Here is a 16,513-nt window from a genome sequence, read left to right as displayed (position 1 = left end):
TTATTTTTAATAACTGGTGGCAGAACTGCGATTTTCCATTATTATTATTATTATTATTATGTACGTAAAAGAGACGAGTTATAGGTTTTATTTGTTTATATATATATATATATATATATATATATATATATATATATATATATATATATATATATATGCATTCTAGTGCCGCTATCTGATATTTACAGACATTTTTATTCTAGAATATTGACCTTAATTTAAAACGTAATTTCAAATTCAACTTGAAACACATTAACATTATTATTATCTATTCCAAGTTCGCTGAGAAATGTGGGTTATTGATATAATGCTGAAAATATTATTATATTTTAAATACTATATAGAGTTATTTCTTCTTAATTGCAACAAAATTATTAAAAAATCAATACATAATAAAGAAGATTGTAAAAAAATATAATTTATTTGACTTAGTATCATCAATATCGAACTAAGTTATTTGTAAGAATTAAAACGTATAAAACCAAAATTATGCATATATTATAAATTTTACAGTGGGGTATATTATGTTAAATGTTCAATACAAGTAATACTTTATATTTGCTGTTTTTTATATTTATTTGGCTAGACGTTATACATAGATAAAAATGAAAACTAATGATATTCAGAAATACCTGATTTTACTAAATAATTAAAATACTGAGTGTGTTGGTACTTATATATTTATTATTAAAGGCTCTTTAAGATTATTCGACAATAACGAGGTCACTCCGGAATAGCATCAAAAAGCCTAATTATAGAATTTCTCACAATAACGTCTTTTGATTAAAAAAAATCTCTGAAAATCAATTTACAGTCCTTATTCGTATCAGATATAGCTGATTTTAGAAAGTTTAGTGGCTGATATTTTCTGAGAATAGCTGCGTGTTAAAATATAATTAGATGTTAAATATCCATTCAATATAAAATAAATTCAATGTACAATACAACATTATTCACTTTTATAGCTAACTGTTTCAAAGTTATCCTATGCCTTACTTGTTTGATGAACGTGTAAACTTTGAAAATTTGAACTCTGAGACATTGGAAAAAAACTACAAAATCTTGATTAAAATGATTGTGTTTTGGTAGACAAAATATTTCTATGGCTAAGACTAAGAGAATCAAGGGAACCAACTGATACGGATTTATATGATGAATGGTGAGTAATGGATCTTACTGTTTATTTGAAGGATATTTTAATCTGTATCCCTCAAGATTTATCCATTTCGAGGAAGGTGGCGATTGACGTGATTGAATTTCTCTAATTGTTAATTCTGAGAAATTTAGGATGAATTTTAGATGATTCTTTGGGATAGATCATGGTTTAACGTAGACTCATACTTTAGTTTCCTGTAGAGCTGTATTTTCGGTCTCCATGATGATGTTTAGATGTTGAGAATTCAGGAGAATCAGAAACTGGTTATGATAATGATTCAAAGTGACAATAATGTCGTCCACATATCTAAATCAGGTTTTGATGATATGTCGTTAAATGCCTTGTTTTCAAAATATTTCATGAATATGTAGACTTTAATAGGAGATATGGAGAAACCCATTATGGCGCCGGGTGCTTGTCGTGTGTGTGTGTCCCAAAAATATCCTGGAACTGGAATTTCTGCTAAGCTTTCGTTTATTGTTTAAATGCCTTTAATAAGGGCTTTAGTAAAGAGGAAGACTATGTGAAAACTAGCAAGAATGCCTCCTGGGTTGATTTGGACAATCCATATCTTGCCTATAAAATTAGCATAGTTTTTAATTTGATACGGATTGGTGCTGATTTAGGATATTTAGCAGGAAGGTTGGACTTCTGATATTGCTGAAATTTGGGAGAAGGAGATTTGGGGGATTTCGTCCATTTTATATCCGGTAATGAATTTCGAGGAATTAGGATTTTTATAATTTTTTGGTCTAAATCATGCAAATGGTTGTTGGTTTTAGACGCTGTTATCGGCTAGAAAGTTTTCCACTATTGACATACAGTCCTAGAAGTTACTTTTCCTTACTTAGATTGGAAGCAGGATATTTGGAGGATACTAGATGCTCGTTTACGAGTTTCATTCCGTGTTTTCGTTGGTAAGTTGCATATTGCTATTACTACTTGGCTGATTATATCTTCTGTTGTGATTCTAGGGTACTTAAGGATTTTTTACTGTGCTAATTTGTGATAATTTAAACTAAGCTAGTTGAAAGATAAACTTAGCTTTATATAGGTTTTATAAAGCTGACAGTAAATGCATTCAGATTTTAGAAAAAGAGCCTCGGTTTAATAGTGAATCTGGAGACTTATTAGGTGAGGTGTTGTATTGCGGATATGCTAAATCAGTGAAAAACACATAAAAACTTTTGACCGTAAACACAGTTTAAACTAACGCATTTCAAACGCCTACGAAATAGTTTTAATAATGGACATTACCCTAGCCCGTCGATTATTTATACTGCGTCGTATTCATTAACACTAACCAAAGTTGCCAACAGTTAAAAACGAAACTGATACGGATTTATTTGATGAATGGTGAGTAATGGATCTTACTGTTTATTTGAAGAATATTTTAATCTATATCCCTCAAGATGTATCCATTTCGATGAAGGTGGCGATTGAGGTGAATAAGTTTCTCTAATTGTTAATTCTGAGAAATTTAGGATGAATTTTAGATGATTTTTGGGATTGATCATGGTTTAACGTAGACTCATACTTTAGTTTCCTGTAGAGCTGTATTTTCGGTCTCCCTGATGATGTTTAGATGTTGAGAATTCAGGAGAATCAGAAACCGGTTATGATAATGATTCAAAGTGACAATAATGTCGTCCACATATCTAAATCAGGTTTTGATGATATGTCGTTAAATGCCTTGTTTTCAAAATATTTCATGAATATGTAGACTTTAATAGGAGATATGGAGAAACCCATTATGGCGCCGGGTGCTTGTCGTGTGGGTGTCCTAAAAATATCCTGGAACTGGAATTTCTTCTGAGCTTTCGTTTATTGTTTAAATGCCTTTAATATGGGCTTTAGTAAAGAGGAAGACTATGTCAAAACTAGCAAGAATGCCTCCTGGGTTGATTTGGACAATCCATATCTTGCCTATAAAATTAGCATAGTTTTTAATTTGATACGGATTGGTGCTGATTTAGGATGTTTAGCAAGAAGGTTGGACTTCTGATATTGCTGAAATTTGGGAGAAGAGGACTAGAGTGTTTATGGATTTTATGTACAGTAATGAATTTCGAGGATTTAGAATTTTTATAATTTTTTGGTCAAAATCATGCAAATGGTTGTTGGTTTTAGACGCTGTTATCGGCTAAAAAAATTTCCACTATTGACATACAGTCCTAGAAGTTACTTTTCCTTGTTTAGATTGGAAGCAGGATATTTGGAGGATACTAGATGTTCGTTTATGAGTTTCATTCCGTGTTTTCGTTGGTAGGTTACATATTGCTATTACTACTTGGCTGATTATATCTTCTGTTGTGATTCTAGGGTACTTAAGGATTTTTTACTGTGCTAATTTGTGATAATTTAAACTAAGCTAGTTGAAAAATAAACTAAGCTTTATATAAGTATGTATAAAGCTGACAATAAATGCATTCAGATTTTAGAAAAAGAGCCTCGGTTTAATAGTGAATCTGGAGACTTATTAGGTGAGGTGTTGTATTGCGGATATGCTAAATCATTCAAAAACACATAAACACTTTTGACCGTAAACATAGTTTAAACTAACGCATTTCAAACGCCTACGAAATAGTTTTAATAATGGACATTACCCTAGCCCGTCGATTATTTACACTGCGTCGTATTCATTAACAGTAACCAAAGCTGCCAACAGTTAAAAACGAAATAACAATAACGAGAATGACGAGGTGCACTAAAGAGATTAGGTCGTGCGCGGATAGCGTGCAGTTAAAGCCGGAAAACCACCCAAAAACGACTCGATTATAAAGTTGAATTGCAGCCCCATAACGGTCCCATGCGGCATGCTCTAGATTAACATTAAGCATAGAATTATGTGTTAGAACGGCTCTCGTTTTAGCGCTAATAAACTGGCATCGGAGGGCGACTGTTCGTTTTGGTTTAGAAGCGATATTCATCAGGCTAAAGTGTTTTAAACCAGCGTACGAACGGAGCGGGATGAAGCCTCCAAACTCCGATTGTTTGTTTAATATGATTGTTCTTTATCGAGTTTTTGTCGTCCGTGACCCCCCCCCCCCTCCACTAGTTTAATCTCCCTTATTGTTACTGGGTCAGGTATATTCCGCGTTAGAGAACGGATTCAGAATTCTGATCGTGGTTTATTTTGGGTTTTACGATTATAACGATTATAAACTTAGACAATTATTTCGGGAAAAATTAGTCGAATAACAATATTTAGATCTGAGACTGTGTTTTTTTAGGTTTTAAGTACTTTTTTAATCAAAAGAATGGTCATTAACTCAAGGGACTGATGAGAATATGGTCTGCAAAATTGAATAATATTCGATGCTTATTTTAGCAGTAAAACGCTCATTAAAAAACCCCAAACTATGCGTTTGAGGAATTTGATGCACTGAACTATATCTGTTTTCGAGTTTTATTTTTGTTACCACACATAAATTACGTGGTTCTGTTTTATTATTTATTAACAATTATGTCTTTTTTCGCTTTTAAATCACTTTAATGCTTTAAAATAATATCTAAACGTAAACATCAGATTGAGATTAAAGTTTTCTGATAGGTTACATATTTCAGCGGATTTTGCTCTATATCTCTACGGCAGTTGATTTTGTTGAAAAGTTGTCTTTTGACTATATGTATTTCCTATATATATAGCAGCAAATAAATATGTCAATGAGTTGTTTTTATGGATGTATAAGCTCTAGGAAATATGAAAGATTATATGATTTTTAAAATTCATTTTTGGACTCATTTTTCATAATTTTTTGATTTAAATTTCTATCACGAAACTCTCGATACCTTGTGCATGTATATGATATTTTCATTGATCATATGAAAAGAAAAAATCGTATAGATTTGCTAATAATTTTACAGTTAAAATTTCTAACTTTGTAATCTTTTTGCAATTATTGTTATTTTTATCAGTATTGCTTTTAATGTTAAATAATTTTTAATGTTATGTTAATTTATAGTTATGTTTTGATGTTAAATAATAATAAAAATAATTTTTCAATTTATGTGGCCGTTTGTTCTTGTATTGGATCTTTGGAACCAGCTGGTTTATGATCTGTTATTTGAGATTTTGAGCTGGGTTTTTACTCAGTAAGTTTTACAGTTCTTTGGACTTATTTGTCTCTTTTGTTTTTTATCATTAGCATCAAAAGAATCACTTTCTCATAATCATGCATACATGTTCATCACATCAAAAATATGTTCTGCAAAATTGAATAATATTCGATGCTTATTTTAACAGAGCTGTACCTGCAATAAAACGCTCATTAAAAAACACCAAACTATGCGTTTGAGGAATTTGATGCACTGAACTATATCTGTTTTCGAGTTTTATTTTTGTTACCACACATAAATTACGTGGTTCTGTTTTATTATTTATTAACAATTATGTCTTTTTTCGCTTTTAAATCACTTTAATGCTTTAAAATAATATCCAAACGTAAACATCAGATTGAGATTAAAGTTTTCTGATAGGTTACATATTTCAGCGGATTTTGCTCTATATCTCTACGGCAGTTGATTTTGTTGAAAAGTTGTCTTTTGACTATATGTATTTCCTATATATATAGCAGCAAATAAATATGTCAATGAGTTGTTTTTATGGATGTATAACCTCTAGGAAATATGAAAGATTATATGATTTTTAAAATTCATTTTTGGACTAATTTTTCATCATTTTTTGATTTAAATTTCTAGCACGAAACTCTTGATACCTTGTGCATGTATATGATATTTTCATTCATATTAAAAGAAGAAATCATATAGATTTGCTAATGATTTTACAGTTCAAATTTCTAACTTTGTAATCTTTTTGCAATTATTGTTATTTTTATCAGTATTGCTTTTAATGTTAAATAATTTTTAATGTTATGTTAATTTATAGTTATGTTTTGATGTTAAATAATAATAAAAATAATTTTTCAATTTATGTGGCCGTTTGTTCTTGTATTGGATCTTTGGAACCAGCTGGTTTATGATCTGTTATTTGAGATTTTGAGCTGGGTTTTTACTCAGTAAGTTTTACAGTTCTTTGAACTTATTTGTCCCTTTTGTTTTTTATCATTAGCATCAAAAGAATCACTTTCTCATAATCATGCATACATGTTCATCACATCAAAAATATGTTCTGCAAAATTGAATAATATTCGATGCTTATTTTAACAGAGCTGTACCTGCAATAAAACGCTCATTAAAAAACACCAAACTATGCGTTTGAGGAATTTGATGCACTGAACTATATCTGTTTTCGAGTTTTATTTTTGTTACCACACATAAATTACGTGGTTCTGTTTTATTATTTATTAACAATTATGTCTTTTTTCGCTTTTAAATCACTTTAATGCTTCAAAATAATATCTAAACGTAAACATCAGATTGAGATTAAAGTTTTCTGATAGGTTCCGTATTTCAGCGGATTTTGCTCTATATCTCTACGGCAGTTGATTTTATTGAAAAGTTGTCTTTTGACTGTATATATTTCCTATATATATATATAGCAGCAAATAAATATGTCAATGAGTTGTTTTATGGATGTTTAACCTCTAGGAAATAAGAAAGATTATATGATTTTTAAAATTAATTTTTGGACTCATTTTTCATCATTTTTTGATTTAAATTTCTAGCACGAAACTCTCGATACCTTGTGCATGTATATGATATTTTCATTGATCATATGAAAAGAAAAAATCATATAGATTTGCTAATAATTTTACAGTTTAAATTTCTAACTTTGTAATCTTTTTGCAATTATTGTTATTTTTATCAGTATTGCTTTTAATGTTAAATAATTTTTAATGTTATGTTAATTTATAGTTATGCTTTAGTGTTAAATAATAATAAAAATAATTTTTCAATTTATGTGGCCGTTTGTTCTTGTATTGGATCTTTGGAACCAGCTGGTTTATGATCTGTTATTTGAGATTTTGAGCTGGGTTTTTACTCAGTAAGTTTTACAGTTCTTTGAACTTATTTGGCCCTTTTGTTTTTTTGTCATTAGCATCAAAAGAATAATTTTCTCATAATCATGCATACATTAGAATAACTCAAGATATACTAAATCGAGAACAGATATTTTATATTGAAAAATATTTAAATTATCGACTACTAGAAATATTAAGATTATTCACAGCTGTTACAATTATCTGTGTTTTATATTAGTCTGATAATGGAATGTTATTGATTGATTCAAAATAATGGCATTATCAAATATCACATATATCAAAGGCAATACTAACTTCAACATTTGGTCGATGAGTTAGTGCGGAGCTACAATTGGACATTGCCATTTTATTATAAAAAATTGATGACATTTCGAAAAATATCTATTAAAATATTTGTGAAATATATCTACAACTGACTCAGACTCGGTGAAATATAACGAACTACTAACGTTTTATTAACATTATGAAAGATCGCCCACCTTGCCATTAACACAATTATTTATGATTTTTGCTTCTTGAATATTGTTATTTTTTATTTGATCGTATACTTTACATAATTCTATGCTAAACTGTAGACTGCTTCAATCGACTGCGAGATGTATATCATACAGTAATAATGTGTATATATATAGACAGTGAACGATTCTGAACGTCAAAGTACCTTGGTTCCCTAAGTAAGTGACCCTACCGCAGGGTACCAAAGGCAATCCTAGCACGTCCGGACTTTGAGAACACAGAAACCTGAGGATGAGGTAGTAAATGTTAGTAATTACGTTTTCATGGTGATATGTTCAGAGTTTTACTTATTGGGTGGTACAATTGTGGGGTTAATAGTACTAGCCATAGGTGCAATACTAATTTGCGATAAGATAAATTCCTTTTAACAACAAACTTATCACAGATCAGTTATCTTTTAATTTAGGATAATAAGAAAAAACCAAACACAACAAGGGAAAATCGTTTATTTGTTGTTAATGAGGAATTTGCATAACTAAATCAGTGCTGAGAAACTCTTTAAAGGAACCAAACAGAAACTAGTAACACCAAATAATAGCATACTTCTTACCTCAACTAATCCAACTTCTTATTACGCCACAAATAAAACAAAATCGTAACAAAACGAAAACGAAAAGCCAGACCAGTGATGGTAGATGTAAGTGAATAAACAAATCCGATTTCGTAAGGTGGAAAATGGGAAAATCGAGGGAAAACACCATCTTCAACGGTGATTTCGCGCGATTTTTTTTACGTGACAGAAAAAAAAGCAGTTATCACAAATTCTATTGCACTTGCTACCACCACCAAGAAGATATACACCCTTGTCTTTTTATCAGTTGCACCATATATAAATAGTGTAAACTTTAACGGTAATACTGAGGATATTTACTTACTTTTCGCGCTCTTCCATCTCCAAAGGGTTATTGTCTGTCATTCGCAAAGAAAAAACAAATAATATGTTAATCAAAACGGAAAGCCACTCCAAACAAAAATCAACTAATTTGTTAAATACGTAAAAATATCTCATACTCTCAACTAATTCATATATTCAAAGAAAATATAGATTAGATTAACAGATTGGCTGCTTCTTGACATGTAGTAAATTGGTTAGATATCGAAATATGATTCGTCAGCTATAAAAAATGCTAAAAACTCGCGAACCTTATAGCTCAAGTTAGAGCAGATTAGGATTCTTTTATTATTAACGGTTATTGGTTGAATTAAAATTGAAGAAACGAGTATATTGGAAGAAACAAATTAACGACAGCTTGAATATGGCAGATACCATTAATTAATACATTTATTGTCCATTATGTGTAACAGCTATATCTATAGAGTTTTCTATTATATTGTAGTATTCAACACCTATATCTATACATTATCCCTATAGGGTGTTCAAAGTAATTTTGTACATACGTCATTTAAATTTGTGACATCAAAACGTCGCACATGTTGCCGCATCAGCTCTGAGTTTTAGTTCAGTGTGGCTTTGACATACAACAAAATTCAAATCTAAATAAAATAATTGAACAAAAATATTATCAAATAAAATTTATTTTATCATTATAGTACACCTAAAAATTACAGTTAATTATACAGAAACAATGGTTTATAGGTTAGAACTATAACCTCTTATCACTATTGCTTTCAAGAATTTTGCATATGTCTCACAATCTGACAACTTTGAACGGCTCATTCGTTTACATGTTCGAACTAATCGACAGCATTGTGTCACTTTTTAACTAGAATAAATGAGAATGAAAATATTGTATGATTCTAAAACGAATTTACAAATTGGAACAGGCAATACATTAAACATCTTGATGACGTATGTACAAGAAAACTTAGAATAGACTATATGTCTACACATTATTTATTTAAATTTCCAAAAATTAGAATAATTTTTAGAATTATTAGAATTACTTAAGAAGCCCAAAAATAGTGGAGAAGATAAACAGAAACGAATTGTTCAGCCAATGTGTTAATATAATCATTTCGAATATTTAAGTTGAGATGAGAACTATTTTGTAAAAAGCCATTCGACACAAAAACTAATTGATTATTATATATCTCTAAAAATATTTATTTATATATATGTAATCGACTTTTATCTCTACATTTATATTATATCGAAGAATATACTTGAAGTAACTTCTATGTTAAAGTTATTTACGTTTAAAAGCTACAAATATATTCTTCGCTATTTGTTATCAAGCTTACAAGTGTGTGCTTCAATTCAATTTCGAAATATAAAGTAATTAAACCGTTTCTCTTGATACGTCGGGGGATAAAGGTACTGGGAGGTAATTGAAAAAAACGACTCACATTTGGTGTTGGCTCGCTTCCTCCTGCATACGCAGATGATGACGATACAGATGATTAATATGCAGATAATTATGGCAATGATTGCTGCGATTATGATTATGCGTTTCTCTTGGTTCAGTCGCTTCCACCAAGGAAGGATTCCTGTAAAAAGGAATAGCTTGTCAAAAATCTATCAGTGTTATTTACAGTCGGTTTGTGGGTGAATATTTTTGAGATAGATAAAGCTGTGATATAGTGCAAGATTTATCTTGAAGTGTATAAACACATCTATGTAGATTTTACCTGAAATATCAGATAAACTAGTCGTTTCGTGTTTTGCTAAAATAGTAAATATATTTTTGTTAAATTTTATAACGTCTAGGTCGAAAAATGCTTCTTATTTATTAATATATTAGAATTAATGGGACTGAGTGAATATTGATAAAAATATTATAACTTATTTTCCGAGACATTTTTGAATGTTGCAGTTATGTTGGTTATTTCTATTGATACAGAATGTATTCTATTTTATAACAGATAACCCAGAGGAAGCCATAATAATGGTAAAATTGACAATAAACATATAGCAAGCAATATCTTTTGCTGTTAGGTATAGTTACTTACTTATGTGCTTTTTTGAGAACATTCTAGGTACTTTTGGTACTGATGCTATTCAAGAGCTTTATGGAGATTTAACGAGAAAGTAGTTTCCGAACTGTCTTAGTGGATTTAGTTAGATGCTCACAAATATCGTCAATAATGCTGATATAATAAATGGTTGATAATGATTAGTTTTAGGAACTATCGACTGACTGTTTTTTCTTTTCTTCTATTCGTGATAACAGATGGAGATGTATGAATTCCTTTCCGTACTAATTTTGAGAGAGTAAGGGACGAATATAATTGTTTGATTTTCTCTGCAATAATTTTATAATGGCAAGTGGCAGAGTGCAAAAAGGAATGGAATAATGATCCCAAATATATATAATCGTATTTTAATATTCCGGGAGTAACAATGACATAGCATAACAGAAATAATTGTTTTTTTTTCTATTTCGTTCCAACATGTACTGACTAATATGTAATAGTACATAATCGTTTTCGAACGAGCTTTCGGAAAGAAAAGGAATGAGATAATTCCTATAATTTATTATCTTAATAATAACAGTTTTATATTATATAAGATTGTTTTTATATTTTATATATTTGACTTAATTGTAAAGAGGAATCGAGTATCGACCATTCAATATTGGTATTGTATTTTATTAGTCAACCATTATCAACTATTTAACCACCGCACCCTTTTTAAAATTGAGTGAAAGAAATTTTAACATTCAAAAGCCTTGACAAACTTGGAAACTTGAAAAAATTAATCAAAAAAGATCAGTAGTTGCTAAGATAACATAAATGAGGTTAAAATGTTTATTTTTTTACCTTATTACTTTAATAAATTATCTTGAGAAATATAATTCCAAAATGCTGCTATATTAGTTACAATATATTGGTATTTATAATTATACCATAAATAAAATGTAAAATCATATATATTACGTATATATCTATGTCGGCATATATCCGGAACGTTATTTTGAAGGTCGCGGCTAGGACGGCAAGCTAGAACATTAAAAATCAGTCGAATGAAAGTAGTAGGTCTGAAAATTGTAGTTGATGATACACAACTGAAACAGTCTAGAGGAAAAAAGTTGTACAATCGGTTGGACCGAATATAGCGACTAAATCGATAATCATTTCAAGTCAATAGTTCCCAACGCTAATTATGATGATTTTTTGACAAAATTTTGTTGATGGCAAATAAGTATTATGGGGAGGTATTAAATATAATTATATTAATATAATATAAATATAATTTAAGAATATAATTACATACCCAATAAAAACTATTGACACAAAATCTAAAACTTAAATTTACAAAATCAGATACTTTCAATATCAATATCAGATACATCAATTCAACTAATACCTTTAACTCTTCAGTAAATTAACAATTTTTACTTTCTTATGATAATGCATCTTGTAAAATCAGACAATTATCTTATTATCAGTCCCAGTAACTTTAATCTTAATTATCACATTTCACCTATATATCGATTGACCTACCTTCAACTTCCATTTTACACGGTTGTTTATCGCTGAATCCCACGGAGTTGTTGGCAAAGCACTGATAGGTCCTCTTGGTATCAACTGTTGAATCCAAAATCAAGAAACTCTTCAACCCATCCTGAATTACGTTGTTGGTTTCCATGTATGTCTCGTTTCCCTCCATAGCCTTCCAGAAGAACGTGACCTCTTGCGGATTAGCCTGGACCGTACAGAGTAAAGCCGGACTGCCGTCTTTCTCCGTTCTGGTGATGGAACATTCAGGCGCATCTGGTTAATTTTAAAATATAAATAATAAGATCGATAAAGTCATGATATGTCTCACATTGGACGTTAAAATAAACGATTGCGTTCTGTTTTCCGTGTTTGTTGGAAGCCTCACAGATGTAACTGCCGGAATCTGAACGCATCATCGGTCCCAGGCGTAGTTCCTCGCTGTATTCTTTAGGTTCAGCCGTGGCATTCTTCTTCCATTTATAGGTCAGGTTCGGGTGACCTTTACCGTGACATTTAACCGGATTCGGTGCCTGACCCTCTATGACGTTGATCAGTTTCGATGAGACATAAACATCTTCAGGTGGATCTAAGAACAACATTTTTATTAATATTGTTACAAACATTTATGTAGATACCACTTGTAGTCATGATTTTCAACATTTTAAATATGTAATATTACGCCACAGAGAAATAGGAATACAATACGATCAGGAGGTGTTCGAGCTGCATATACAAAGACAACTTTAAAAAAGACATAATAACAGAAGGACAAAAATTGGTTCTGGCAAATAAACTAAGAGAACAACAAAAATTAAGAGTTAGAAGAGTTACAAAAACTTAGATGTCTAAGAATTATGGTATCGACAAATATAGATGTATGAAATTGAAAGTTAAAATTAGTTTGAGTTTAAGCAAACAAGAGAGTGTTGAAATGAAAGATATAACAATGATTTGCGAGAGACGGAAAAATAGTTTCCTATGGAATATTGCATTCTCCTCACTGTCTGTTCTAACATTTCCACATAATGATTCCATTATGTATTCTGACGCTCTTTAAACTGAAATCTTTTGGTTGTGTGTATGAGCGCATTATAAACTTGGAATATGGAAGTGTTGCGCAGCAATATGCTAGACATAGTCAGAATTAAATTATTGAGGATGTTAATGTATTACTTCGCAGTATATATTAATTAGATTACTATCTGCATATCATGATATTTTCACTTAAATCATAACCGAACCTTTTCCATACTCGACTCGAAATTAGGTAGTCCTTTAGGCTCTTATGTCCTTAAAGAGGCCTAATAAGACAATATGACAATGATACATTAAATCTAAGAAAACCTAATATTATAGAACTATACTAGAAATCAATAAACATAGCGGAAAATTATATAGAATAATAATGAATTCTGATTAAAGAAATGCCAGAAGATGTTGACGACAAAAGAAACAGAATAATTGTGGTGGATCAAAGATAGTATATGGTACATGTTTAAAAATACAGGAGAGGAGAAATGTGTTAGAAATTAACCATAATTAAGTTAAAATCAGTGCTAATTCTCAGCTATATAACCTTAAGTTAGAGAATACTATGTGGTGTAAAATATGAGATATTAATTTACTTTCGAAGAAATCATCTAAGAACTACAAATAAAGAAATACAAGAAGATAATGAGAACAGAAGGGATAAGATAACTGCTTGAATAAAATATAATCATGGTCAATGATTAAAAATAAATCAGATGAGAACTGTGTTCTAAATGATCCAAAATTAAGTAAAAATCACAAAAAATATACCATTTATATACATTTGTTGGTTTTAACCATAATCAATGTCTTCATATGTTCTATATAACTCAAAAAAGGTAAGATATCAGTGCTATTTCTCAGTTATATAAGCTTAAGTTAGATAATACTATATGGTGTAAAATACGAGATACTAATTAACTTTCGAAGAAATCTTCTATGAACTACGAATCAAGAAATACAAGAAGATATTGAGAACAGAAGGGACAAGATAACTGTGTGAATAAAATATAATAATGGTCAATGATTAAAAATAAATCAGATGAGAAATGCGTTCTAAATGATCCAAAATTAAGTAAAAATCACAAAAAATATACCATTTAAATACGTTTGTTGGTTTTAACCATAATGAATGTCTTAATATGTTTTATATAACTCAAAAAAGGTAATATATCAGTGCTAATTCTCATCTATATAACCTTTAAGTTAGAGAATACTATATGGTGTAAAATACGAGATATTATAATTAACTTTCGAAGAGATATTCTATGAACCACAAATAAAGAAATACAAGAAGATATTGAGAATAGAACAGACAAGATAACTGTGTGAATAAAATATAGTAATGGTCAATGATTAAAAATAAATCAGATGAGAAATGTGTTCTATATGATCCAAAATTAAGTAAAAATCACAAAAAAATTACCATTTAAATACATTTGTTGGTTTTAACCATAATGAATGTCTTCATATGTTTTATATAACTCAAAAAAGGTAATTTATCAGTGCTAATTTTCAGTTCTATAACCTTAAGTTAGAGAATACTATATGGTGCAAAATACGAGATATTATAATTAACTTCCGAAGAGATCTTTTATAAACCACGAATAAATAAATACAAGAAGATATTGAGAATAGAGCTGACAAGATAATTGTGTGAATAAAATATAATAATGTTCAATGATTAAAAATAAATCAGATGAGAAATTTGTTCTAAATAATCCAAAATTAAGTAAAAATCACAAAAAATTTACCATTTAAATACATTTGTTGGTTTTAACCATAATGAATGTCTTCTTATGTTTTATATAACTCAAAAAAGGTAATATATCAGTGCTAATTCTCAGTTCTATAACCTTAAGTTAGAGAATACTATATGGTGCAAAATACGAGATATTATAATTAACTTTCGAAGAGATATTCTATGAATTACAAATAAAGAAATACAAGATATTGAGAATAGAAGAGACAAGGTAACTGTGTGAATAAAATATAATAATGGTCAATGATTAAAAATAAATCAGGTGAGAATGATGAAATGATGATGAAAATTAAGTGAAAATCGCAAAAAAATATAACGTTTAAATACGTTTGTTGATTTTAACCATAATTAGTGTCTTCATAAGTTTTATATAATATATAATAAAACATCTTTATTGTATTTTCTTACTTAAAACTCAAATACGGTAAGATATCAGTGCTAATTCTCGGCTTTATAACCTTACGTTAGATAGAGATTATTATATGGGGTAAAACACGAGATCCTAATTAAACTTGGATACAATCTTCTACTCACAATCGACCGCGATCTCGATGGTGGAGCTGACTCCGGGCCCTATTTGATTCGATTCGCTCTGACAGGTATAATTGGAGTTGGGATCGGTGCGATTTAACTTCTGGCCCGGCCTGGCCGTCATATTCCATATCTGGAAATAAAATTAAAAAAAAAGGTAGAAGTCGATTAGGAGCTTTCCACGCCACGGACTATCGCGGGTCGCGATTAAAAAGTCATCAGACGTTCATTTGTTTTTATTGAAGGTCTGATGTGCATTTGACAGTTTCAATTTATAATGGTTGTGAACGTCGTTTGAAGTTTGCGGTGATTGGACTGTCTGATAGTTTTATATTTATTTCGTAAAAGCGATTTTTTATTCGCTTTTTCAGAATATATATGAGACTGTCAATTAATTATGAACTATCGATACGAGTATGAGTTGTGTGTTAAAGCTTTTATTGGACTTTATTTCTTGTTATGTATTAGCTGCGAAGTTACTGTGCAATAAGCTGGAAATATATGGCGAACATTTCGGTTCATTAAACGACTTTTATATTTAATTAGGATTATTATTTTTTGCTTGACTTTTATTTATTCTCATTCTACTTATATCTAATACAATACACCTTATTCAAGTAGACTGATAGTTGTGGTGGTGGTTTTTATAATTTATTAGTTCGTTTTTAAAATTTTGCATGTAACATTTCTAAACGGAACGGAAATAATCTTTTTTTTTATCAAAAACACAATAATTTCTTAATATTAATATCACAAATGCATTTTGATCACAAGGTATTTCAGGTTCTACTCAACCTATTTTATTAGAATTTGGCATGAGCGTTCTCACTTCTATAGCGTCAAAATAAAAAAATCACTAAAATTTCTTTCACCAAGTTACGGCTATTCGAAAAATCGAGTATTTCCGATTTTTTTTTAATAGTAAAAATTAGAATTTTGTTATACTTTTATTTTGATATGATAGAATAATGTCTCGAAAATAACCTAAATTTTCAAAAAATTTTTAAGGGTATATTATTAAAGGGTCTAGCTTTGAATATATGAAAAAAATTCTATTTTCCCAAATGTCTAAACCGAAGTATCTCTTTAAACTAAAAACATAATTTTAAACAATAATTATCACTATTGATCGATGAATTTGACGAAAATATCGGTCTATAGTTGTATTTACCA

The 16,513-nt window shown here is 29.7% G+C and overlaps 1 protein-coding gene across 6 annotated transcripts in view; it reads right to left on the bottom strand.

The window, feature by feature from the left end:
* Positions 1-16,513, bottom strand: part of LOC143199159 (nephrin) — an 891,666-nt gene that overhangs the window by 24,183 nt on the left and 850,970 nt on the right. For 5 of the 6 annotated variants that reach the window (XM_076408969.1, XM_076408968.1, XM_076408964.1 and 2 more), the window contains 5 exons: positions 15,344-15,473; positions 12,347-12,604; positions 12,022-12,291; positions 9,925-10,065; positions 8,493-8,526 (listed from right to left, as the gene is read on the bottom strand). In XM_076408969.1, coding sequence (XP_076265084.1) covers positions 8,493-8,526; positions 9,925-10,065; positions 12,022-12,291; positions 12,347-12,604; positions 15,344-15,473 — 833 coding nt within the window. The remainder of the gene's footprint in view (positions 1-8,492; positions 8,527-9,924; positions 10,066-12,021; positions 12,292-12,346; positions 12,605-15,343; positions 15,474-16,513) is intronic. The other variant, XM_076408967.1, reaches the window with a different exon arrangement.

This window comes from Rhynchophorus ferrugineus, unplaced genomic scaffold, assembly GCF_030347505.1.
Source record: "Rhynchophorus ferrugineus isolate W39M unplaced genomic scaffold, kcgeb_rfMv2 rfM6, whole genome shotgun sequence".
Lineage (NCBI taxonomy): Eukaryota > Metazoa > Arthropoda > Insecta > Coleoptera > Curculionidae > Rhynchophorus > Rhynchophorus ferrugineus.
The sequence above is the reverse complement of the archived record's forward strand: the minus strand, read 5'-3'. Positions and strand labels throughout refer to the sequence as shown.